Genomic DNA, 26,627 nt, shown 5'->3' with positions numbered 1-26,627 from the left:
ATGCTACTTTATCAAATAATTAACAATTTGTACATCAATAAAAAAAGAAACTAAAATTCGCAATGAGATAACTAATACGATGGACATTAGTGTGTGAGTGTGCAGTTAGTTGCGCAAGCGCATAGCTAAGCTGTGTTCAGATCGGTAGGTATGATTAAATGTTAACTTGTAATTACAGTTACAGTACTAAGTTACCACCGGTAGCGTTTTTGGCGTGTATTTAAATTGATACAGGACGGAGATGTACAAGTTTCTTCGAGTCAACAGTTTGCTAACTCCAAACATCGGTTTTATTGTCAATACTGTTATCAACGGATCCATTTTTTTTTCTTCAAATTATTCCATTGCGTTATTAAAGAAAGTTTTTTTTTTCTCCTCATCGTACGGACAAATAAACAAGATATAGCTAAATATGACTGTTGAAGGAATCTATTACAAGACACCTTATATTTGAAACCTTTTGCCACTGACTATCGTTTACGGCGTCAAAACTATTCAATTCTCTTTCTTGGTATTCACGGAGGCGCAAATATTTTGTAATTAATCTAAAAATCGCAGCGTCTTAACTCAGTCACATTTTTTATTCACAAGTATCTTCACGGATACCTGAAATGGTATTAGTCAATATGCTAGCTGCAAAAACAGCTACTAGGTAATGTGACCTGGGCTTGATCGCCTTCCACATCTAATAGAAAAACTGTATAAAGGCAGCTGAATAAAGGTGACGGCGTACTACATTAAGCGTATTTTCTTTCTAGTGTAGAGCGTTGTCTCTTTCATACTGCAAGAATTTCACTTTAAAACATAGTGGTGAGCAATTCAGGTTAATTTTTTTTTAGAGCACGGGAAATATTTCCTTTGTGAACCGCTACATCTCATTGCTCACGGCGCACACTTTCAAACTGCCAGCCACCAGTTAATGACCGCAAGTGAAGCGTAAGCCTTATTAATAATTATTATTTCTCTATTACTCGCCAGACTGACCCCAATCTCTTATTGATTACACACCGTGTGTGAACGTATTAATATCACTCATACAATAGTAAGATCTAGAAAACCAAGCAGGTTACAACTACCTTTAGTACTTACATCAAATACAAATATAGTAAGTTAATAATATAATAGGTTTTATAGAAATTCTTTAACTGTAAGTCTTAATAGATTACAGTCAAACCGTGCCTTTATGAAATATTCTTTACAATTTCTGATTGGAAATCCCTCTTAAACAACTCATCAAGAATTTTTCACCGAAACCCTCCCCATCATCACACCAATTAGTGCTAAATACAGTAAAAAAACGTGTGATGAACGTTCCGCACACATTAGGCGACGGCGACGCGACAAATCGCAGCGACTATTAACTGGAGCAAAGGGTGCGATAAGTCGGCCGTGACAAATGACTGCGACAGACGCCTAATGATGTCAGGGATTTACTTGAATGTGCTCGCATTCGATTACATCTGTTTTACGTGGATACCGGAGTATTGTTAAAGCGGGGAATGACGGCCACTGGCGGGATCTTAGACTACGTGTTTTTGCTAGATGCATTTGACTTAGTAGTAATCGGAGGTGCTGTTCAAAATGTGCCTATGTTACCAGACCTACGTAGTTTATAAAATAAAACAATTCAGTCTTATTTGCAGTCTATTAAGATAGTCAAAGCCTGCCCTGAAGCATATTTCAGTTAAAAAGCCTTTCTCCAAAAAGTAATACATATTAACTATTCCCATTATATTTAGTATTTTAATTCTGTTTATATGTAGGTGTATTGATAGTAACTGTCGTGAGAATGATTCATTATTAAATGATGTAACGGTTTACTCACGCGTATTTATCGGGGTAGCCCGACTAGTGGTGGACCCCACCGGAGTCCTTAATCATGAGCAGACGCGGCGCGATCGCGAGTCGAACTTTAATGACTCCGGTTGGGTTCGAAACTAGTCGGGCTACCCCGATAAATACGCGTGAGTAAACCGTTACATCATTTAATAATGTAGGTGTATTTCTATGAAACATCTTTTGAACTTCAATTCACTCTATAAATGACTCTCATCTAGTGGGCGAGGTGTACTCAAGAGTCATGATGTATAAAAATATGTACCGCAATGAATAGATTTTTATTAGTTAAAAAAACACATTATGTTTCAATCAACCTTTTGGTAACAAAGAAACAATAGATGCTCAAATTGTGCAACAAATGAGCAGCGAATTAACTTGTATTCAAGTTATAATAGTAATTTACTGTTGAACTATCCAGCATGCAGTATAAATCAATATCATTAAGTTTAACATTAAGAAATAGTATAACTAACCACTAACATAATAGTAATCTGTTACATAAAGTCGTTAATCTCCACATGAACTGGTCTCACAACAACATACGTAATTACTCCACACAAAAACATCGATTCATTCAAATTAATTACCTGTATACAACATGGCGGCTGTTTATTCGACATGGCTACTGAAACACCATTATCCCTATCAAGCCATTACCCAGCTCTCTTGTGAAAAATAATAGTTATTCACATAATTACCCGGCCCTACCCCGAGCGAACAAGACCAAACTACTTTCACCATACGTTGAAAAGAGACGAGTGTATTCTCGGTAGTCTGTCTGCAAACACTTAAGTAATTGAATGGTACGGAGGGTAAGACGGGTATAAAAGTATGAACGAAAAATGGAAAATAATATTAGAAGTGAGGGTATTATGTGAAGGGGTCGCGAGTCGTCGGACGATCGTAAATGCTTGATGAGCTTATGTCGGACGACGTGTAAACTCTTGTAGGCTGCCGAGCCCGCGTACCTACTGTACACTCTCGTAGATCATACCCTGCCATTATACAAGCTCAATCTTTTAGTTTCGTCTTCGTGATATGATTTTTTTATATATAGACGACGATTATTTACGATGGTTCATACAAGTTTATTTTACTTAAGCGATGTAAAAATGAATCAGGCTCAAGGAATTTTGAGTCAAAAGGTAAAGTGCAATATTTTATAGGTAAAGTGATATTTACAAAGCCTGTTTTCGCCCGATCTTTCCCTTGTTCCGAAGCTCTCTGATTGGATTTTTAATAGCTCTACATTTTGTTATTGTCTCGACTCTTCCTTTTATCTCCGAATGAAACAGGAAAAAGGTTATGATGGCTGCATTTTGTTTTGAATTTTCCTTTGTTCCACGTCTATTGAATATAAATTTAATATTTTGTAACATCGTGGCTTTAAACACGAATTGAAATTATGTTCTGTTTGTTAAAATGAAACATAATTATTTTAAAGCTGTACCTATATTCAATTTTATAAGCTTTTTATCGCTTTTATTTTGCTATGGTTTAATGTATCCTTACTTAATATTATAAATGTGAAAGTAACTCTGTCTATCTGTCTGTCTGTTACGCTTTCACGTCTAAACCACTAAACTGATTTTAATCAAATTTGGTACAGAGATAAAGTTACCTTGAGAAAGAACGTAGGATAGTTTTTATCCCGGACTTTTGAAGAGTTCTCTTGGAAACGCGATATAACCGACCTCGACGCGGGCGAAGTCGCGGGTGAAAATCTAGTTTTCTATAATCCAAAGATTAATTTCGAAAATAATAGAAAAGCCTCACCTAATCGTAAATCAGGCATTACTATGAAACTTTAGCAATCAATCCACCAGCTAGTGTAAGTCAGACAAGATGAGAGTTCAGTGTGAGCGGCTGTGCGAGTGAAGCCATGCGTCAAGACAAACGGAGTCGCGTCATAAAATAAGTCTGCCATCAAGTGAGCCGATATAAAACCAAATGGTCCAATGATAATACGTACATATTACTATAGTGTTGTTTTGCCGTCGCATATTTTTTATTACAGCTGTATCGAGTCGGCCGATTTATTTTTATAACTTAATGTAATGTCGCACTGTCGTAAATGTGGATCTGGACTTATTTATAGTGTAAATAGTTGTTTGTAGCCTTTGAGTAAGAAGTTTCCATATTGTTTTGTTCCCTCCCTTGTTTGTGTTTTGTAAATTTTGTGGATTATTTAGGGATATTACTGTGTATTAAGGTAGAAGGATTGAGTACAAAATTCTGCCTAAAAAATGGGACTCTAGAAATGTGCTCAAAGTCTAGGACATCTGTTCCCAGTTTTAGTATTTTAAGACTAAAATGATGTAGGGACTCTTATAAAAGTAGGTATACCTACAATACATCATACACGTATTTTATTGGGTAGGCTGACAAAGTTCCATTTATGCATCTAAATTCTAAACTATACGCGCTTCGTTCTTTGATATTGAAACAAAAAAATAAACTTACCGATCCCTTTCATACAAAATTAAAATAGTCTTATTACAAACTAAGAAACAAAATATGCTCTACCATACACCGTCAACATGCTAAGACTCCAATAAATCAAAGTGTTATAAAGTTGTTCAGAGGTATTTACGACTAGTACATTGCTGCGGCGTCGCCTGCCAATCACTGATAGACATCATTGTATTGTTGTAGAACATAAATCGCCTGTGTTTCAAACAGTTTTACAAGACATTTTACAGCAAAAGTATTGTAGGATCTGTAATTGTGTTCTAATAGATATTTATGACCAAATAACTAAAAAGTCAAACGGAAATTAAAATACCTCAAAATGTTAAAGCTAACCGTTTCGTAACTAAATCGTCGTGAACTCTCAGCACCAAATAACATCGATGTACCAAAATCAACTAAAATTTGTTCCAATTAAGTGCCGTTGTTAACATAACGAGCGAGACCTAATTTGTACATCCATGATACCCTTATAATGACATCGACATCTGCTCCGAATAACCGAACCTTCAGTAAAATCGACAACCATCCTACAGCCTAATCATGAAAACGTATTTATGACCTAATTAAACTCGTGTCGGGCGCCCGTACGCCCGCGCGACAGGGACGGCACATATTAACCTAAACGAGGGAGAAAGAGACACCCCACTCCCCAGACCAGTGATTAATGATCGTTATATGGCTGGTTAAGTACCGTGTAATTTGCAAAACGACCCTTAATTACCGTAGAACACGGCTACTATCGCCGTCTTTGTCGTCCTCCAAGTCTTGGCGGGCGTGCGAGCGGGATGGCCGCTAGTTCGTGATGCGACTTTAAAGGCGGTATTTAATGAGGCATTATGATGTCGACCGCGCAGATTAGGTCCACATGGAGACGAAAACTGTTTGCTGTTCTCTTTATATTTGGCTTGCCTGGCGAGCAAACATGCGAATGTACTGTGTACAGACTTGCAGCCAGACCGACTGTGTTTGACTTTCTGTCTACTGAATAAAGAGGGTTTAAAATGTGCTTTTACTTGGAATACTCTCAAAATGCGAGGATATCATTCTACTTTATGTAGATACCACATGATCAACATTTTTAAAAGCTCTGTGAACTTCTTTACCCTGTGACTTGTACCAATATTCAAATGAGTCAGTCCAATGGACATGGCATCTATGAAGTAATCAACATGTCCTATGTTCTTCAACTAAATAAAGCACAAAACAACTACAACCTTTATTTTCATAGTTACTATTGGTTCGACTCGCGACCTCGCCCCATCAGCTCATGATTAAGGACTCTGGTTGGATTCAGAACTAGTCGGGCACACCCGCTAAATACGCCTGAGTAAACCTTTACATCATTTACAACGTTTATTTTCTTCCCCAGGTCTGGTTCCAAAACAGAAGAACGAAGTGGAGGAAAAAGCACGCCGCCGAGATGGCGACCGCGAAGCGCAAGCAGGAGGAGCTGGGCGAGGAGTGCGACGAGCAGGAGCCGCACGAGAACGAGTGCAGCGACGAGGAGGAGGCCAAGAGGCCGCGCCTCGAGCTGCACCACATGCACCACCAGCTGCCGCACCGCCAGTGATCGCTCCCGCCGGGCGAGCTCCCCGCCCGCGCCTGCCACCCCCCCGCCCCCGAGGACGCGCCCTGCGACCTCTCCGCCTGGCCCGCGCGCCGCCACCACCACGACCACCAGCCCCACCAGCCCCACCAGCCGCGTGGTGACAGTGACCAAGTGAACAGTGACAGCGTCAGTGTCGACGACGACCAGCCGATCAATTTCGCGTATTACCACTTCTAAGTGACGCGGAATTAGGGAGAGTCGGCTCAAACGAACTTATAAACTATGATATGAATCGTCGTAACTTATTGTAAATGGTTTTAAATCGGTGTTGCAGTTTGTAACCAGGTTATTATGAACTTTCGTCATTCAAATCTTTTTACAGTCGTAATGTTTGTTAAAACTTAAGACATGTCAATGGATACTGTAAGCGCTATGTAAAAATAATTAGCTTTACATCTGTAAATATTTATTGTATAAGTAGTCATGTGATACATTATAAGTAATTTATTGATAATTTTAGATTTTACATGTATTTTGTGAGCATAAACTTGTAAATTGAATGAATCTTGATACCGGTGCCAATTTCCTGTGAGTAGTTTATATTTCGAGTAAAACCTAGTATTATTTTAAACGTAACTCGATATATTATTATTATTATTTTGTGCCAGAGTAAGTGTTGTGAAGGTTAGTGTCATACTAGCCCCGATCTCCTCAGCTGTGTTGAACCTTGTTGTCACAATAACTCACTACTCCTTTAGAAGTAAATATACTTAAATGTTTTATTTATTGACATAAGTACTTAAATAAAATAATACTTAAATAACGTAAAATGGTAAGTATTATTAATTTAAAAACATTTCAGAAATATTATTAAAAGGTATTGTTTTCAATGAGACTATTAAAATGTCCTTGTGAACGAGTAATTATTTCCTACCTCTTACGAAACACGAAAACGATTTTAATGAATGTTTTCGTAATTTAGTTCCAGGCTCTCTGAACTCGAAGTATTTTATTTTTAAGTCGTTAGTGTTGTAGCTGCTCCGAAATTATTTTGCAAGATAATTATTTAGTCTGTAACATCATAAGACGTACTAATTAAAATTAACCGCTATTTAGATATTCAGAATAACCTCTATGTATATAAACCTGAAGTAGTTACAAACATAATTCGTACTCGTGTAATAATTTACTATATTCCTTTGTACTTACGATATACTATTTAAATAATATTTTTCGTATTTGAAGGTCACACCTGTAGATCATCGATTGTACAGTTTCTTCACGATATCGATGTAAATATTTGTAACAACACTATTATGTCGCCGAGGCATCGCAATATGTATATTGTACATTTTAATTATAAAGATGTAAATAGATATTTAAACGAATTTAATTATTGTAACTATGACTACGAGTAGAGATGACCACGCCGCAGTATTACAGCCGATAGCCAAGTGTGCAGCATTTGTTACCTAGCAGAACCTAACACGTCACCATGTTTAGAGTACTTTAACTATGAGTTTGATAGAAAAAAATAGGTTAATACGTAGAGATGAAACATACCGTAAAATATTTGTCATGTCACGAAATGAAACTGAGTCTTATTAACAAATTTTCTCTACCAGTGTTTAGATCACTCCTTACGGATCCATCTAAATATCATACTGTACTTAAGTATAGTAATTCAACTTATTATAACATAAGTTGGAAGCAGGTCATATTAAAATGTTCTCTGAATCCTTCACAATCAAATCCTGCACATTTGGCCAAACATTAAAACTATAAGTTTAAATAGAAAATGAGCTTCATACAAAGATAACGCTTCTACTGCACGAATATTGTAAGTGTGTAGAGCTTGTAACCAACGTAACTTGACCCGTCGCCGTCTCTAACACAGTGCACTAATCATGTCTAGATTACAGCGTGGAGATCTACCTAATGTGGTTGAAATAAACAGTTAGTAAAAATATTCCCTTTGATTTTATTTTTTGAATAGTTTACCCGATTATGTTGTATATGAAAACAAGTGCGGAAGGAGCCTGGAAGTTATGAAATATCAGTGGCCTTAAATCCTATGATTCTCGATCAAATTATAGGTACTTCAAATACATATTTATTTGCATGTAGTAAGACACTGCATATAACATTATACACACATATACTACATAGACTACTATTGTCACTTCATCTTTAAATACTCAAAGAAATTCGCTTCCTTAGAAAAAAAGTCTTTTGTATTGCTGTAATGAACAAGATAATGCGGAGTTATCAGAGATTGTAAGATACATTTTCAGTGCTAATACGAGTACGTAACTTAAGTTATGTGAAGTTTTAAAAGTGAAAATGGTGGTATTTTAAATTACTTTTCTGTTTTTTAACAAAGTCTTTTCGTGATACGAAACGATTTTGTTCTTTTCCCAATCACTGTAACATATTTTTCTCCTATAAAACCAAGCAACGCAACGGAATAAAATAACATATCTTACATGTGTTCATTTTGTGGCTAAAAATCCAAGCGGCTTGCAATTTCAATAAACCCATTTACATGAATATAGAGTGGGCGTAATGTTGCCGTGAGGCGCGCATATTGAATCCGTTACGTTCGGGGAACAAGATAACAATACCACACGTACACCGAGCAGATTCATGCGCTAACAATGTACTTAAATATACCAAGCGACCTACGAAATTATTCACACAATTTATTCAAACAAAGGAAATATAATAACTTCAAATCTTCGTACAAATAATCAGGCATCCCATAACATCGCTTACAATGTGTAGAATCATCTAACTCAGAAATTCTCAAGAAAAACCATTTCTTACACAATTCTCTCAAGAAAATCCAAATCTCCGTCCAAACAAAGAGAATTCTCGCAAACCTCGATTTTGAACCGTTTCAAATCTGTCAATAAAACATTGTACGCATCGGTAGCGACTCGTTTATCGAACCAATACGTGTGTACCATCCTTACATCGGGAAAACCTTTAGGTAATCGAAGGAGGCGCAAGCGGGCAAAAATCGCGACGCCGCCCGTTGCCATGACGACCGACCAAGACGTTCAACTTCGACTGACAGAAAAACAAACTTTATCTGAAGAATTATAGAGTTGGTTTTTGAGCGTAAGGTAGAAGAAGTCGTACTACTTGTACAGTCGTGAACGTGGCTTGTAGTTATAAATGTAAAACAGCGTTTACTGGCTGCTAGAGCGAGAGATCGGAGGGTGAGGGCTGGAGGAGGGGGCTTGAGAGGATCGCGAGGGTGTGTGTGGGGGGGGGGGTGTATTCTTTCATCTGTTGTGGCCGAGCGGGAGCCGCGGCCGCGATAAGGTGCCGCGTCTACCTTTTATTTATGACTCCATTTTAAAGCGGGGGCGAGTGTGTTACGCAATTCGGCGTGTGATTTGACGCCGGGGTAGCTAATGTTACTGATGCTGCTGATAGCACTACTTTCCGAACTCCGGGAGGGAGGGATTTGTTGTGCGACCTGCTCTATGTATTTACTGATCTACTATTTTATTGAATACAACGACACACATGTGGACAGTAAGTATGTAGGTATGAAGGAGTTTATTATTATCAATGCTAAAGAATGTACCAATATAATTAATAAAATATATAAAGGAAATACATCGAAGAGCTATACAAAAATTTAGGTACCATTTAGTGTGAGATACAACACGAATCAAATAAAACTTAAATTGGGCAAATTACTAATAAATGTAGGACCATAATTAACTCATATAAGTAATAAAATAAATAACCTTAAATAATGACAGCTATCAAATCAAACAATATCAATCACACCATATAAGTGAACTGATAATTTATTGTCCAATCACAATCTATAAAAGATGTTCGGATAAAACTATTTGATAATATCCTTTTAAGACTCTGCTATCTGATTTCACACCTACAGTCGTATTAAGTTAAGAAACAAAAGAATAAACGTCAAAAATGATTTTCCATTATTGAGATATTGCTTAATACTATTCGAAAGTTTTTTCTATTTTGAATTAAATATTAAGGCATAAACTTCTTAACAGTGTAGTATTGTTTTACGTTATTGATAGTGGAGGCAGCAATAAAGGACTATGAAGTATATTCTAAAAAGGTTGAAACATTAAACAATGACTAAGTTGAACAGTTAGTAGACCTCAAAAAACAACCCGGCTCCAGTAAGCTCATAAAAGTGATCGAATTAATCTTCCAATGCATAAAAAACGATTTAATTATCAATATTACTTTTCTTCTTGCAACATATCATAGGACAACCATAATTGAATTCCTATTATATTTCCCATGGAGCCATCTCCCAAGACATGTTGGGGTTTCTATTCTGAACGGAGTCATCGAAACACATGATTTCAAGAGCTGTGTCTTATATCTAGCAGCTGTGGTATGAAAAACATAATGCGAAAGTATCTCTATCTGTGTGTCTGTCACGCTTTCACGAATAAAGCTAGGTACCTACTAGAACGAATTTGTACGCAGATAGTCTAGAGCCTGAAAAAGGCAATTTTTGAAGTAAAACAAGGGTTCTGTCATAATGAGGTGTCAAAGTTCATATGAAACTTTTTTTTTGATTGAATGTCGCTTTGATATTTAGCTTAAATATTCTTTATTAAAATAATGAAATATGTGCAGATTTTAGGGCTTTTGGTTTTAAGAGTCGGGCGGAAACCTGAAACTGAAGTCCACGCGGACGAAGTCGTGGGCAACAGCTAGTTAGTTTATGCAGTTAATGTCCAAAATAAGAAATAATATTTGACAGTAACTAAACTAATATAAAGCTATTAATCTCAAAAAAGGTTGTCTCCCATAAAGCACGGAACATTTGATGTTTGCCGTTTTAATTGCCGCTAGCTATCTGCCTCCCACACTGCTGTAACAGCCAAATAAAGGTTAATATCTAAACAAAGAGATATGGACGAGATATCACTTATATAGACGTCTTTTGGATATATAATAATGTTATGTGTAGTTAACGTGGCCACACATGAGACAAGGTAGAGAAACCAAGATTTGTTGTGAAGGTGTAATCTCATGTCATCATGATCATCTTAACCTTTTCCCAACTATGTTGGAGTTGGCTTCCAGTTTAACCGTATGCAGCTAAGTAGCAGTGTTTTATAAAGAGCGACTCCACTCAAGGATATTATTATGACCTCCTTAACCCAGTTAAGACCACGACACCTCTTTCTCAGACTGGTTGTCAGACTTTCTACCGTCTAACTACCCGTAAAAACGCAGTTTTGAATTTGATGTGATTTGAAAAGTGAAATAAAAATAAATATCGCCAAGGAGCTTTTGTACCCAAAAATTACGAAATAAGACTTGAATAAAAGCATTACCTCTAATTATTAAATAGCACTAAAATCTCCTAAGTTAACTGTAGAAAACTGATCTACATATGTAATTGACCACCAGCACCGCGGCATTGTGAAACCAAAGGCTCGGCTCGCGGAGTGATTCACAGACATATAACGCGCGTCAACTATTGATTTATATGACGTCCCACACACCAATTACAGCGTACAGAATAACCCCACGGATTTATAGTACGACAATAATCGTGAAAGCGTTTTATTTGCGGTCTTCTGGCGCGCGGTAGACCGGCCGCCGCGCGCCGTGCTGGAGGTCTCTCGAGAACAACATTGCTTAGATTTAGATTTAGTTTGCTATGCAGGAGTTGTTTCAACGTCATGATTTATAATTGTTAAGGTTTCAATAATTGAACTTCTTCAGCCGTCAATGGTGCATTAAATGTACAAGAAAAATAAGGAGTACCTAGTAGGTGTTTATTACGACAGAATTTTCATAGTTTTGATAAAAACATACAACCGAAATAAGGACCTACATGTTTTATTTAATTTAAATCTGATTTGCGGTTAAAAATAAACAAACGCATTTTAATGTTATTAAGAATAACTGCTAGTAATAATTCATCCTAATGTGTTCGATAATAAGCTAAAAATGTATCTTTGTAAAAATGTATATTTTGTTTGAAAATATTTATAATATCTTATTTTTCCTGTAATCGAGTGCACTTATATTGCATATTGCACATTTCAAACGTCCATACTGTACATATTGACTGGTAGATATAAAAGTACTGCTCATTAATTTAATTTAATACCATTTTCATTATCGTCATAATTTATGCGTCATGAAGAAAGCAGAATAACGTCGAGATCGTAACCGCACTCAATCAAAGCATTATCTTGGAACTCCTAAAACCTTATCATTCTCAAAACAAATTAAATCTAAATCAATGAATGTTAATCATGGGTCACACTCGGGGCTGGGCCCTCGTAAATAACTCGCGCACATAAATAAAGACATCAAATAAACTCGGCTTGAGTGGCAGACGTCACCCGCGACTCTCGTAAACGCAAATCAACTGACAAACGTATCAAATGTCTTTGATTGCTGGAGCTGAGGTAATAGTGGCTTGCTTGGCCTCTCTCTACTTTTTCATTAGTGGACAAAACCCTCACAGGTCCATTTTTAAGGACCAAACGACCTTGGATCAATCCATCCTGCTAGATCTTTCTTTTTTTACCTGGGGAAATCCTCTTAGACTTTCTCCGTCTTAAGCAAAGTGGAGAGGTAGGGTCATACCTCTCCACTTTGCTTAAGACGGCTAGAAACACAGGAGTGCTTCACCATTTTCTTATATCTGACACCACGGGAGCGCGATGCCAACTAGCGTGGAACCTATGTAGGCGCAGCATTAAAATTGATTCGTTTTGTCGATTGAGATGCAAAGCCCGGTAGTGAGAAGAAAGAATGAGAAACGATCAGCTGAATGACGAAATGAGTTCAACGGCCATGCTGCTGAATCATTCAACTATTAACATAATATATGTACTGTCGTATCAAGTACAGTCCTTCGGCATCCAGAGTTGTTCGTCTTATTTCATCTGTCTGTCTGAAAAGCTATCTCATCTGTATATTGAGTGTAATTATATAAGAGTCCAATAAGAAACTCAATCTTTGACTTATAATAATTAAATAAATTAGTCACCTCAGGCCGACTGTTATGACTTACAATAAATGCAGTCTTAATTATCATCAATTTCATTTCACAGAGGTGCCATTAAGGTTAATTAAGCTACGAGTATCTACCACTAACGTAGGTTATAGAAAATGAATAGTTAAATAGAAATCAACATTTATTGTTGTAAATGAAAGAGCCTTTACAATTATTTAAACTACACAAAATGCTTTTCTTGAGACTAAAACGCCTCTTAGCTCTTCTTCAGATAATAAGAAGAAAAACTTATTTCTTTTTGACATTTTTCTTTTCTCTTCCACAATTGGGCATAGGCCTCCCCTTTCTCGTGCCAAATTCTACAGCCCTGTGCTAGCCTCATCCAGACGAGACCCGAGACCTTTACTATGTCATCGACTCATCTTGCTCCCGGACGATCGACGCTTCTTTTGAATTGCCTAGAAAATCTAATTCTAATCAGTCATAGAAATATTAATTGAGATGTATTAAAAAAGAACAGGAATATGGACGAGCTCTTTAACCGGATTAACCCTTTAAAACCACGTGACTTACCTATCTCTGACCTCATGAAGATCCAAAAAGTTTGTATAGTTGTTGTATAGTTTGACCTGGTCTCTTACCATCTCTTCGTCCTGATCGTGATTCCTCAGGGTGATAATCCCGGTCATCAATCGACACTCGGGGCACTAAAGTGTTTGACACTAAACGTTTTATGGACACTATAAACCGATGGCCGCTGCAGTTCATTCACTCGGACAGACATTAAGGAATTTGTTTAATTAGCTTTGATTCCAACAGACTAGGTGGGCATCTGGATTTGTTTGGTGATCAAACTTACAGATGATTCAAATTATAGGACGTATTTCGCGTTGATTGAATTATATTTGTAAGAAAAGTTCTATAAGAGAAAATTCATTAAAGAAAAGTTACGATTCATAACCTTAAGTAAGGGCATTAGAAAAAACACAAAGTACCGTTGCAAAACATGATTGAGACAATTGATCAAGGTAAATGCATATAGAAACAGCCAATAAACAAGAGATTGAATTGATTTTATTTTGAGCTGTATTTAACTCATTGAATTTCTAGACGTTGGTTGTTAACAATTTCAAACGTTTACGACTCAAAGGACCAAAAAAGCACAATGGTTTCCATCCAATTACTGGCAGATCATTATAAAGTGGAGGTGGTCAATCAATCAACAGATCGCCACAATCCCCGCAGTCGGTGATCGCGGCGATCTGAGATATGACTCCGAAGCGATTGGCGATTTTATTAAAATTAATAACTCGGGACGTGGGCCATAAACGACGATAGGTTTCTTTGAATTGCATCTGCAAGCGACTGGAGAACTGTCTGTCCGTCAGGTGTGAATGTAATGGTTTTTATTTCATTACGTAAAAGTTCCAAATTAAAATTAAAGTTATTTAGTTTAGAGTTTATAGTTTTGGTAATCCATAAAAAAACAGCTATAAAAAATCAAATCTCGTCATTTAATCAATAACGTCACTGTTTTCAACATCTTGAAAAAGCATGTCAAAAAATGAAAGACAATCGCGATTAAAGCCGTGATTGTTTTAAAATCAAACAAAAATAATGTTGTTATGTCATTTCTAAATTAAATAAAAGAAAATGTTATTCTTTACATTCAATTTTTATACGTTGAAGGGTATCTTTGGAGGCGAGCCCTGAATTCATCATTAGTGCAAGTTATACGACGCGAGCATTCTCGAGGCGTCGGGATTTAATAGCGGCAATACGATCGCATATCGTAATTAACAATTTGCAGGCACTCACCAACACTTGTATGGAGTCCTAACAAGCGCGTGTATGATCATTATGCTGTATTACCTTATTACTTTAATTAAAATAATTCGAAATAATCGCGTTTTATTGATGCAAAGTGTTGGCTTTTGATGAGGTGACATGTACACTGTTATTATACCAGTAATTCACATTTACCTGTAATTCTCTTATAAATAAGTCCAAGGGAGGATGAATATTTAAGTTGATCTAATTTATTGTTAAGCACAATCAATATTTTATCAACTGAATCATTCAGAACTGCATACTGTCTCTGAGTTAATTTGCCTTCACCAATATAAAGCCACCGTTTAATCGGTGTTTAATCGGTGCCTATAACTAAACTGTGATTCAATAAATTGAATACATCGATACTCACATGATAGTTGTTATCACCAGTTCAGTGTATCGACGCACCACGTACACTGCAGGACAACGTGAGGCAAACCTGTGATCCATGTTCCAAGAAATAGTTAGAAATAGTTATCTTAAGTATATAGAAAGTTATATACTTAGGATAACTGGAAACATAGTTTTAGGTCCAAGGCAATAAATTACTTATTTATTTATTTATTAGGTATACCAACAGCATAACATACATATTTAACAAATTAGAAATTAAGTAACATTGAATACAATATCACACAATAGATAAAAAATAAGAGCGTTTACAGAAGGAAATTATTATTCATTTACTTTAATGTTTCTGACTAACATTTATATATTTCGACTTTGTAGATTCTTCGAATTAGTTTTAGACATATGAATGCTCTACATTACATGTAAACCAACCTACTGATACTGAACATATTTATATTCAACAAATAAACCAACACATCCAAGCCACCAATACAAAACCAGCCTCACCAACATCATCAGTAACCTCATATCAGCGAGCTATAAATCTTCATCATATTTGTCTAATCCTGCCTACATCATTAGTAGAACGACGGCCATTTCCTAAGGCTTCCCGTTCTCGTGTCCTGCAGTGCATGACATCGATCAAGATCCATGATCTCGTACCTCCGATAAACCTTGACGGGGACATTAAAACATTTTAAAATGCAATAAATAAGACCCTTAACGACGTTCGTACGGAGGGCTATTAATCAAGTGCTCACTTCAAGCTACTTTTTATTACATGTAAATGAGTGGCTCGTAATGCTGAGGTTTATGCTTTACGATTCGAGGGGGGGGGGAGCGCGGCCAGTACCTCTACCATGAGTTTTGAGCGACCGGGCTCGCTAGCGTCTGCGTAAAAAATATGTATGACAAAATGTACAGCGCCCCTAGCGGTCACTTGACAAACTAAAATCGGTAGTATGAGTTGACAAATAAAACCTATCGAAACATTCAAAACGTCTTCGACAGCGAGTAGCGAGCGCGTAACGTTTTGCGGTGGTTTCTCTAAGAAAACGGTACCATGAGTCACAAATTTGACAGATGGTATCGTCAAATACCATTACGATTGTAGTTAAGTAACTCACTTGCTAAACAAGGTGTGAAACGGTATTCGGTTTATAGTAATTGTTTAGTTTTGAGTATTTCTTGTGAGAATCATGTCGGCAAGAGAGTATTTAAAATCAAGTAGCACTAGTTAAAAGTCAATTTACATTGAATACACGCTGTCACTTTTATACAATGAAACATACACACATAAATTATTAAGGAAACGCTGGAAATAAGTCAGCGTTCACAGAGGGCTCCACCCCAACCAATAGTTCATTAAGTAATATTACATTATATTAAAATATACTGAATATTTTATGCTCTATGAAGTTTAAAATTATTCTAGCTCTCAGAATGCTATTGGCGTTTTCTGTGACCTCTCAAAGGCGTTCGATTGCGTCCGGCATGACACACTGTTATGCAAACTCAAACATTACGGTGTCAAAAATAAATCACTGGATTTAATTAATTCCTATTTGAGTGATAGGGTCCAATGTGTAGATGTCAATGGTAGCAAGTCCACCGGACTACCTGTGAAACTAGGGGTACCCCAGGGTTCAATACTCGGCCCATTTTTGTTTCTAGTTTATATTAATGACTTACCATTCTTTTTAAAAGGCATGTGTGACGTTGTGCTGTTTGCAGACGACACTTCTTTAATATTTAAAGTCAACAGAAATAGAAATGATTTTAATGAAATAAATAATACACTCACTCGCGTCACACATTGGTTTTCAATTAACAATTTAGTATTAAATGCCAAGAAAACCAAATGTATTAAATTCGCGACGCCTAATGTTAAGAATCTTGGGCCGAATATTGTTATAAATAATGAAGTGCTAGAGACTGTAGAATCAACGGTTTTTCTCGGTGTTACGGTTGATGCAAAACTAAAGTGGTCGGCGCATATTGCATACCTAGCGAATAAACTCAGCTCTGCCGCTTACGCAGTTAGAAAAGTTAGGCAGATTACTGACGTGGTCACAGCTCGTCTTGTTTATTTCAGCTACTTCCACAGCGTTATGTCCTATAGCATACTTCTGTGGGGTAAGGCGGCTGATATCGAAGCGATATTCGTCTTACAAAAGCGAGCTGTCAGATCCATTTATCAGCTAGGCTCTAGAGTTTCTCTTAGGGAGCGGTTTAAAGAGATAGGCATTTTAACTGTAGCATCCCAATTTATTTTAGATAATATACTATGGATACGACAAAATCTTCACTTATACCATAAAAAGAGTGATATACATAGTATAAATACACGGAACAAACATAAGCTAATTGGTACATCGCACCGTTTACATAGGGTACACAACTCATTTGTAGGGCTTAGTGTTCGCCTCTACAATAAACTACCTCCTAGTTTATTGGAATTGCCATTCAACTCGTTTAAATCAACGGTTAAAGATAAACTATGCAAGAAGGCTTACTATACAATAAATGATTACTTGAATGATAAAAATAGTTGGTCGCCGTGATTAACACAGGACGGTTTTAGTGTGGATTAATGTATGACGTGTTATTACGATTATTATGTTATTTGATAGGCATACTTTATGTATGTAACATTGTGTTACCTATTTTGTTTTATTTTTAGTATGATTATACGCATAAACGTATATGTTCTTTATTAGAAATTTTGACATGTATAATTTTATTAATTATAAGATTGAATGACGTAGCAATTTATGCCGCCTCCATGTTCGGGGCTGTGCCAGGTAAATCAACGTTTGGGGTATTTCTTTCTTTGAGTTTTATTTTATTAGCCGGCAGCAGATACGTCATGCTCCCTTAGTCGTCACTGCCTGCGGTGGCGTCTTGGGTCGGGTCACCTCCTTCCCTCAAATATGGCGAGGGAGGTGATGGCTGACCCTTGCGTCATACTCGTGAACGGGTGCTGCTTGCGGTGGCTGGTCGGTCTGCTGACCTTGGCCGAGTAGTTGACAGTTTAAGTTCATAGTGGCTTAGGTACCATGACCTCAAATTTTTGTTTATTTGGCACGGCACCTACACACTTATTTTGATATATTTTTTAATAATTATATTGTAAATGGAAAGACAGCGTGCTGCTGGGGAGTTTGTTGCGCCGTTTCTTCTCTCACAGCAAAAGCACTTAGGAAGCGGTGACGGGTGGGCAAAACTGGGTGCTGTCAATGTAATTTGACCTTCAAAAAGTGCTACTTAGTAGCCTAATTTGAATAAATGACTTTTGATTTTGATTTTTGATTTTGATTGATTAGGATTATTCAAACACTAGCTGTGGCCCAAGGCTCCGTCCACGTGGACTTCAGTTAATAGCGTTCGGTCCCCGTTTCCATTAGGCTATCTCTCAAATTCAATACAATCGGTTCCGTAGGATTGGCGTGAAAGCGAGACAGACAGACAGAGAAATTTTCGCATTCATAATATTAGTTTCAATAGATGCACAGTTTATCGGTATATGAAACAATTCAACAAAACTATCGCGATCAATCGCAAGACATAGGTACTCCCCAAAGTTGCGCCACATAACCATTCCTAGGTACCCACGACACCGCTTTCAATTTAATAATGAAAAATTACTAAAACCCAAAAGAGCAAGAAGAAAAGTGTCCATCTATTTGTGATATCAAAAGAGTTCGTATATCTACATCAACAGCATAATTTAAAAAAAAAACACTTTGCGAAACTTCAACGGTAAAGATGGCGACTTGAGCGGTTTGTTTTTTGCCATCGGAATTTAACGAAATTCTCCATAATCCGAAATCTGCGGATATATGTTGTCGACTCAAAATCAATATTTTTTTATGTTTTGTTATTCATATAAGGTTTCGATCGAGTTTACCGTAGTCCTGCATGAAATTATTAATGTAGATTTGAAGCTTTTTCGGGAATATATATCTTACTCTGTCTTTTAAGCAACGTTAGAAAGAAACAACTACATTAGGCGTGAAGTTAGGCACGTTTGACAACATGACAAGTATGACAACACGAATACTACAATAACAATCGAGCTCTCGATAGCGAGCGCGTCAAGGTTTTTTAAACTCATGGTATGAGTCCGATTGTAAACTATTCGAACCGCGTTTATACGCTATCGACTGTAGTAACGTCATTGACGTTTTCGATGGCAACTCATGGTAGAGGTACTGGACTCTTAACGAGGCTTAGTGTTACTCTGTAAGGTATTTATTAAGATTTCACTTGGTTACGAAGTTCGAGAAATAAGACCAGAAGGCAAAAGGACCTGAACCCTTCCAGTACATGTTACAAATCTAGGTACGCTAAAGGACCGCGTATCTCCAATGCAACGTGACGCAGTGAAATCTCCAGAAAACAACTCATAAAAACATGACTAAGAAAATGACACCGTCATGACTAATTGATCGAAACCATTAAGTGAATTCGTTGCTCTACATTCAAAGAACTTTATCACCTTCAATGTGTACACGTCCTTACACATCCTGACGTAAGGCAGTGTGCACACCGGCGCAGGTTTATTACAAATATCAGTAACAATCCGTCGGGCTCCGTCATTAAACCCCCATCGTCTCACAATGGTATAAATAACGACGGATTTATTTCTATATTTATTTATTTATATGTGTTATTTATTTATTGCCCGTCCGGTCTCAACGTGGCTTTATAGATTTTTTTATACTCATGTCCACTTGATCGAGATGTATTTAATTGTTTATTATCTAATCTTTTTGAGGTATTAAACAAAGTTTTAATTTGGATAAACAATCCTATTTGATTGATATAAAGATAAGATTTTTAGTCTCCTTCTTTTTGTGTTAATGTGGGAGAAAAACAAATGAATGCAGATCTCCATTAACCGTTTACAACGCTCATCAGAACCTTGCACATATTATCAAAACACCTAATGAGTTTGTCTTCTTTAGTTTTTGCGCCGATCCCCACACATGTTTACTTTAAAAACAATCTTTGTCATTTAGTCAAAGGAAGCAAAACCGTAGACCTGTCGTTCGTGTATTTTTACAAGTATTTTCTGTAGAATATTAAGTTATCATCGATTCTATAAGCAATAGCTAAGAAAATATTTTGTTTTTACACTTCCTAAAGAATTAAAACTAAGTGATGACGATTTTAATAAAAAACTGTTTCGTATTAACGGATTGTGAGAGTATTTCTCTTCATAGTTTTTGTTCTAATTATCGAGGCTGAAAGTTTAATGATTAATGATTATGACAGGTAAACTTTCTAATGATTTTATTAGGGTGTATTGTTACGTAAACAACTAGGAGACAATTGTAATAACATTATGTTATGCCAAAATTGCAAAGTCATCTTTTGTTTTAGCGATTAAATGACAACTAGAAAAAATGTTCTACCCCCTGTCCTTAGTTTGGTCCTTTAATATTTAAGATCAGAACTTAGATCGGTGAATTTCTAACACATTACATAATAATTGTATTAGACTAGACGACGTAAGTATATAGCTTTGTTGATGGAAATAGTCATTGATACATATATTTTTTATCTATTATCACCTAGAATCAATAAGTATATGGCTCACTATTACAGTTAGTCAAGAAATGATAAAATTTATATTAAAAATGTCGTTTAAGTGATAATAGTGAAACACCGTTATCTTATCAAATTCAATTTATTTGCGAACCAAGTATTTACGTACTTACGTAAATAACAGTTAGGAGGACCTTGTCGGCGCCATTCATCATGAATGTATGTGTAAATGGCAAAACCAATATAAGTACATTAAGTAGCACATTCATCACCAAACATAATTAGTGTAAAAACACTTTCGATTGAATTCTTGTTATTTTTCACGGCGATTTAAGAAAAACCTGTAGCTTCAATTGAGGGGAACGAATTACTATAAAAATTTCGCGAACGATGACGCGTCAGGTGTATGAGTTACGTTAGTAGTGAGAAGGTAGTTTGCGTGACTTAGCACATTGTGTATGCGGTGTATGGAAATTAATTTGTATGAGTAAATGGACATTTTATTGTTTTTATTGCTTTTGAATAGAAACTTATTGGTGAATAAAATGCTTAGGGATATATGGAAAGCTGTGTCTGCATTGCATGCATTATTGGTTCATTAACGAAACGTTGTCATTATTTGAAGGAATCTTTTTTTTTTTTGCAACACTAGATTAGGTACGTATTTCTTCGTAGATCGTTAAATTCCAATAAATAGGCAACCAATAAGAAAGTCATCTTTTATCGGAACGGGAGTCAGGACCCTGAAACTAAGTTCGAAGTATAAATAAGCCAGGAATAAGTCCAGAACAAAGCTGCATCAGAAAACAAAGATTTTAAAAAACAAATCAATATCAATTAAACAAACGAGTGTAGTACAGGCCAGTATTAGCCGGTCACCTCGGTCTGGCAACACTGGTAGCAACACTATGTATGAACCAGTGCCGGCCCGCCGCTCATTAAGTCCGCCGCCAACATCCGGTCGCACAATACCCAAACTCATAATAATTCAACCGACATCAAAGAACCAATAAATCTAACATTAATATCTCTATTCGTTTGTTGTGCTACTTCACTTACACATTCATTATAAGTCCTATTTTGAAGACATTAAGGTTGGTTTTTGATTGGGGTCTTAGGGCATTTTAATCCCTAGCAATAAAAAGGTGCGGTATAAAACGGTAGCCAACAGGATTACCTATAGGTTTTGTATCAAAGTAGCGCTGACGGGTTGCGCTTAGGGATGTGCTGAGCTGGTCGATATCAATGTACGAGTAGAAAGCATACACGCATATTATACAGTCATAATAAAAATATCATGTATTAATTATAAGAAATGTATCTAGAATTCTGCTGCGGAGTGTAAGGAAGTATATCCATCGCTAAAACTAAAACAAAATTTGAAAGTGCTTGAGTAATTAGAAATATGAATGTAAAAGTTACGATCTTCAACTGCTAATAACATTTTTTTTGCAAGAATAACATAAATTAACAATGAACAATGGCATAAATAAAGGCCGTCTACGCCAAGCAATGGGCTGTGGTACTAAAGGCTGAGGGCGTAAAAGGAAACGTAAATAATCAGCAAATCTTGATTTTTCACTCACGTTGTGAAACTTACCATCATAAAAACATCAACCATACATCGAAACATTCCCAACACTAGCCACTAATATTAATTATAAATGATTCAGGCGTCATTAGCGGAGGCAAAGATCTTGGGCGATACAAAGAGTTTTGCTGTCTCGCTCGCACCCGCACGTCATCCGAGACCCTGTTTATTGTAACGTGAGAAACTAACGCCCAATACTTGTGTAATTTTGGGACTCGAAAATACAGGCTGGATACTGGATAGACACAAATATATCTAGTGAAAGAAGAAAGGACCAGTCTTTATCCGGATCAAAAGACCATATTTGTGCTTTCTTTATTTGTCTAAACCCTACATTCACAAAGACAGTCGCGAAATAATTACTAATACATAGAAGAGTTGCGATCGAATGAAAAAAAGCAATGTTATCCAGGGCTCCAATTCTGCTATTTACATCGGCCGATGAATGAATGAAATTTGACTTAACATGTCAATTTTCTTATTCTCTTAAGCATTTTTCTGCACAATAATTGGAAATACTGTATTCCAATTATTGTATTGCTAAAATGCTTAAAAGAATAGGAATAATTTCAAATTTAATTCAATTGCCATTCATTCAATGGCCATTGTAAAATAGCAGAATCGGGGCCCTGGTTTTAATCAATTATAAAATTCGATATAATTTTTTACTTTCTTTTCACTTTAACGGTTGACAAAATCTCAACTCAAACATTTATAGGTAAATAATTGTTTTACAATAATTATTGATCCCTTATTTAAAGTAATAATACTGATCTTATTATATCGCTAGGCAATCCAAAAGAAGCAATCTTAAAAGGTAAGTTTTAGTTGAATTTCCACTACAATATAGAGGATGTTAGTGTTTTATTAGATTTATTAGTTTACAATACTGAGCGTGAAATATAAATCACAACACGTTACGTTGGAACCCAATTATTAAAACCGTAATCGTATCTCAAAAACTCCCTTCAAGACTTAAACTACGATACCCTCGTAGTATTTTTTCTACTAATAACATAAACTTATTAACTGCAATAGTAATAAAACTATAAAAAAACCATGAATGGGTGTTATTCAGCCGGCTGGATCCCACAAAGTCCACCCCCTATAGAACGCTGCGCGCGCGCACCCATTCACGTTGTTTTTTCTGCACGTTTACCTGCAACTTCCTTCCTACAACGATCCATTACCATGAATGACATTCCTTGGCTCTGACAGTTAAATGGATACCGTGACACTTGGGCGGTGATACTTTACACTCACCATTCAAAAATCGACAGTACATGCCGTGAAACAAAGTTCAAAATTGTCTGCACTAATATTTTTCAATTGATTACGTTACAAATTAAATTTTTAATTCCTCAAATGTACAACAAACTCTTAACGAGAGGAGAATAAGGTTGAAATTAGAACGTATAGTTAAAAAACATCAGTAAAACAGGTTTAATATTTTTTCTAGCGCGCGTAAACGATACTTACGTTCGGCGTAAACTCCTGCGCATTGTTGATCGGTGCCAGGCTGTCTGCCGAAACGGGTTTTTGTTCAAATTTCGAACGTGTTTTTTTATTTAAGTCAAAGCTAATGATACTTGACGGGGTGTCAAGTTATGACGAAAATAAATAGTTTAAACTAATATTGTGTTAAGTTAATGGTCGCGATGAAATACTAGGCTAGTTAATTATACGTTTATATTCTAAACTTTATTTGTTTAGTCGATGAATTTAAGAGGCTAATGGTGTTTCATATTAATTATCAACATTTAAATTGAATAAAGACATGGTGGATGATTTAAAAAAATATTTATTATTTACTCCTAAAAGGTGGCCATATATGCTTTTTTTTAATATTTCAAATACATTTAAGTTTAATAAAACGCTTGTCACTTATACTTAGTTAAAAAAAAAACAAATTACATTTAAGTAGTAAATCTTAAAATCGACCCTAACATTAAATTTAATTTGTCTTCAAGCAATGATATCGATTTCTTTACAATAACGAAAATAAATCGATTATCAACAATAGATATCGTTACATCCAATCTTCCCCAACAATTAGTTGTCAAATTACATGTGACATGAAATAAATTAATCCGGTGAAATCCAATAATTCCCAAGTATTTGTAACTTACTGTCCAATAAAGTCAACAATACAATGTCTGTTGCAGAAATACAGTTTCCTATTATGTTGCAGATGTTGTTGGAGAGTCGGGCTTTTGTTGAAATTACTAAGCACTATAATACTTGGATTTTATACATCGAGAAAGTGATTTAGTTTTCGAAAAAGATGACATAATGCTAATGTAATGTGTTTTATATTCTTTTTTATTACTTGTGTTGGTTCAGTTTCCGTTAAAAAGTTGATAATTAAAAAACCTCAGCCTCTTTTATATCTTTAATACAGATAGCTGTTTGGCTTTAATGTCGTGTAAGTCTCATTGCAGATCGACAGGTCAAGTGATCTTATCGACACAAGTAGCAAAAGCTGTAGGTTCCTCCGTTATTGCCTTCTTGCTTATGATAGAACTGTTTATTTCACCAAATTCCAAATTCGCATCTTACTGCAACATCGGCACCGGTAACAAGAACGACACTTCCACACAAAGCAACCGGAGCGGAAATACGTCACACAAAGGTGTTATTAAAGAGTCAGTTTTTTTCTCGTCTGCCACCCCACACTGCCCGCAGTCAATAGCGCTGAGAGTCCATTCTTACTACTTAAATGTCGCGTAAAATTATTGTTCCGCTTTTTTTTGTCAAAACTAGGAGTTTGGATAATTTTGTGAAAGTGCATTATGATTGCAACACATAAAGGAGTTTTTTTTGTGTTTGTAAGATTATTTTAGTTGAATAGTTGTGATGATTTTTGTAAGACTAAGTTTGCGTATACTGGATAGGTTTAATAGCTCTTTCTCATGAAAAAACAAACCAAAAGTTATAATACTTTAAAAATAATTCTGCTTTTACTTGATCTTAAAAATAAAACTGTATACTTATTTAAGAAACATTAGCAGGTCCATTAGCGGAAGCTTGAGGTGGTGTCGACTGGTGTCTGTGAGGTGTGACAGTGTCGTAGTGACAGCTCGCTGACACCAGCATCCTAAGATAACACGGATGTAGAGTCGAGATGTTTTGATAAAGGTAATGTGAAACAAGTGGCGAAGATAACACATTCAAGTTTATAGCTGAAGTGGTGTGATAATGTAAGTAAGGTTTATGATTGATTGATTTCAATGGTAAAAATTTCAATATGAATGGAAATGAATGAGCTGATATTCCTATTGCATATGATCGAAAGTTTCAGATACATCCTTTATTTGCCCAAATGAGATAAGTTATTTGGGTAATTCTAAATATAGAATTGTTTTTCGAGACGATTCCATTATAATACTAGTCTTCGATTTTAAAATAAGAACATTTTCTCACCACTTAGTAGTCAAAGACATCTTTCATGCAAGAGATAATAAGAAAAGTTATAAAAAATCGTTCAGAACAGACAACCCTTCAGTCTTGTTTACCTGGTAACCGTTACTACTTAGTTCGTCAGAACCCAGACTCCCATCGGTCACCGGCGCATTCAATTCTGATCCGTTATCGAACAGAGCATGTGCCATTAAAACCCCATCGGCACATAAGATCACGTCTCATCTTTGACCAGACCTTTACCATGAGATCATAAACCAACACCGTTGCGACTTTCGAAAAGAGATGATGCTCTATATTGGATGTACTGTTGTCTCTCTTCCACAAAACCGTCAGTGATGGTTTAAGGGCTCATGGTGACCATGGTATTGGTTCAGGTCTGTACAAGAGTGTCAATAAACTTGCTCCGACGTTAATACACCGCCGGACAAAAGCCGTGGCACTCTTTTATTTTTCATACGCTTAGGGGCCAGTCGACGTCTTTACGGACGATTAGACACATTTTATATTTATAAGTTAGGGTTGGATTTTAAACTTGCGTGTATAGGTACCCGTTGGTGATGTTATTTTGTTATTTAATCTGGTACCTACATTTGTTGAAAATGGTTAAGAAAATATTTAGAGCTTTTTTTCTAATGCTGTGTCCAGTATCTGCCAAAGTAATGGTTTGTTACGCAATTTATTTACTAAGCGATGTAAGAAGATATGACTCATACTATAAACTGTATACTATAAAATAAGTACTCAAATGATCAGTGTAGTCGGCATACTATGATCACACAAAACACTGGAAGGCATTGTGACAAAAACAAAAATCAGGACAGACCATTTTAAAGTTTGCACACCTAAATAACTTATCATAAGAAGCAATAAACGACTATTACTAATACCCGAATATTCGTATCAAAGGACCAAATTTAGTTTACAGCTTAATAAGAATAAAACTATTAGCTACTGAACCACCTGACCAGGTTCCCGGGGCCGCCGTCAATACCAGTAGCCGACAATAGCTGATCATTTAT

General features: G+C 36.2%; 1 protein-coding gene across 1 annotated transcript in view; it reads left to right on the top strand.

The window, feature by feature from the left end:
• LOC113499375 (homeobox protein Nkx-6.2) overlaps positions 1 to 6,622 on the top strand; it is a 44,466-nt gene extending 37,844 nt beyond the window's left edge. The window contains exon 3 of the mRNA XM_026879842.1: positions 5,681 to 6,622. Coding sequence (XP_026735643.1) covers positions 5,681 to 5,881 — 201 coding nt within the window. The 3' untranslated portion in view covers positions 5,882 to 6,622. The remainder of the gene's footprint in view (positions 1 to 5,680) is intronic.
• The last annotated feature ends 20,005 nt before the right edge of the window (positions 6,623 to 26,627 follow it).

This window comes from Trichoplusia ni, chromosome 12 (genome assembly GCF_003590095.1).
Source record: "Trichoplusia ni isolate ovarian cell line Hi5 chromosome 12, tn1, whole genome shotgun sequence".
NCBI lineage: Eukaryota > Metazoa > Arthropoda > Insecta > Lepidoptera > Noctuidae > Trichoplusia > Trichoplusia ni.
The sequence above is the reverse complement of the archived record's forward strand: the minus strand, read 5'-3'. Positions and strand labels throughout refer to the sequence as shown.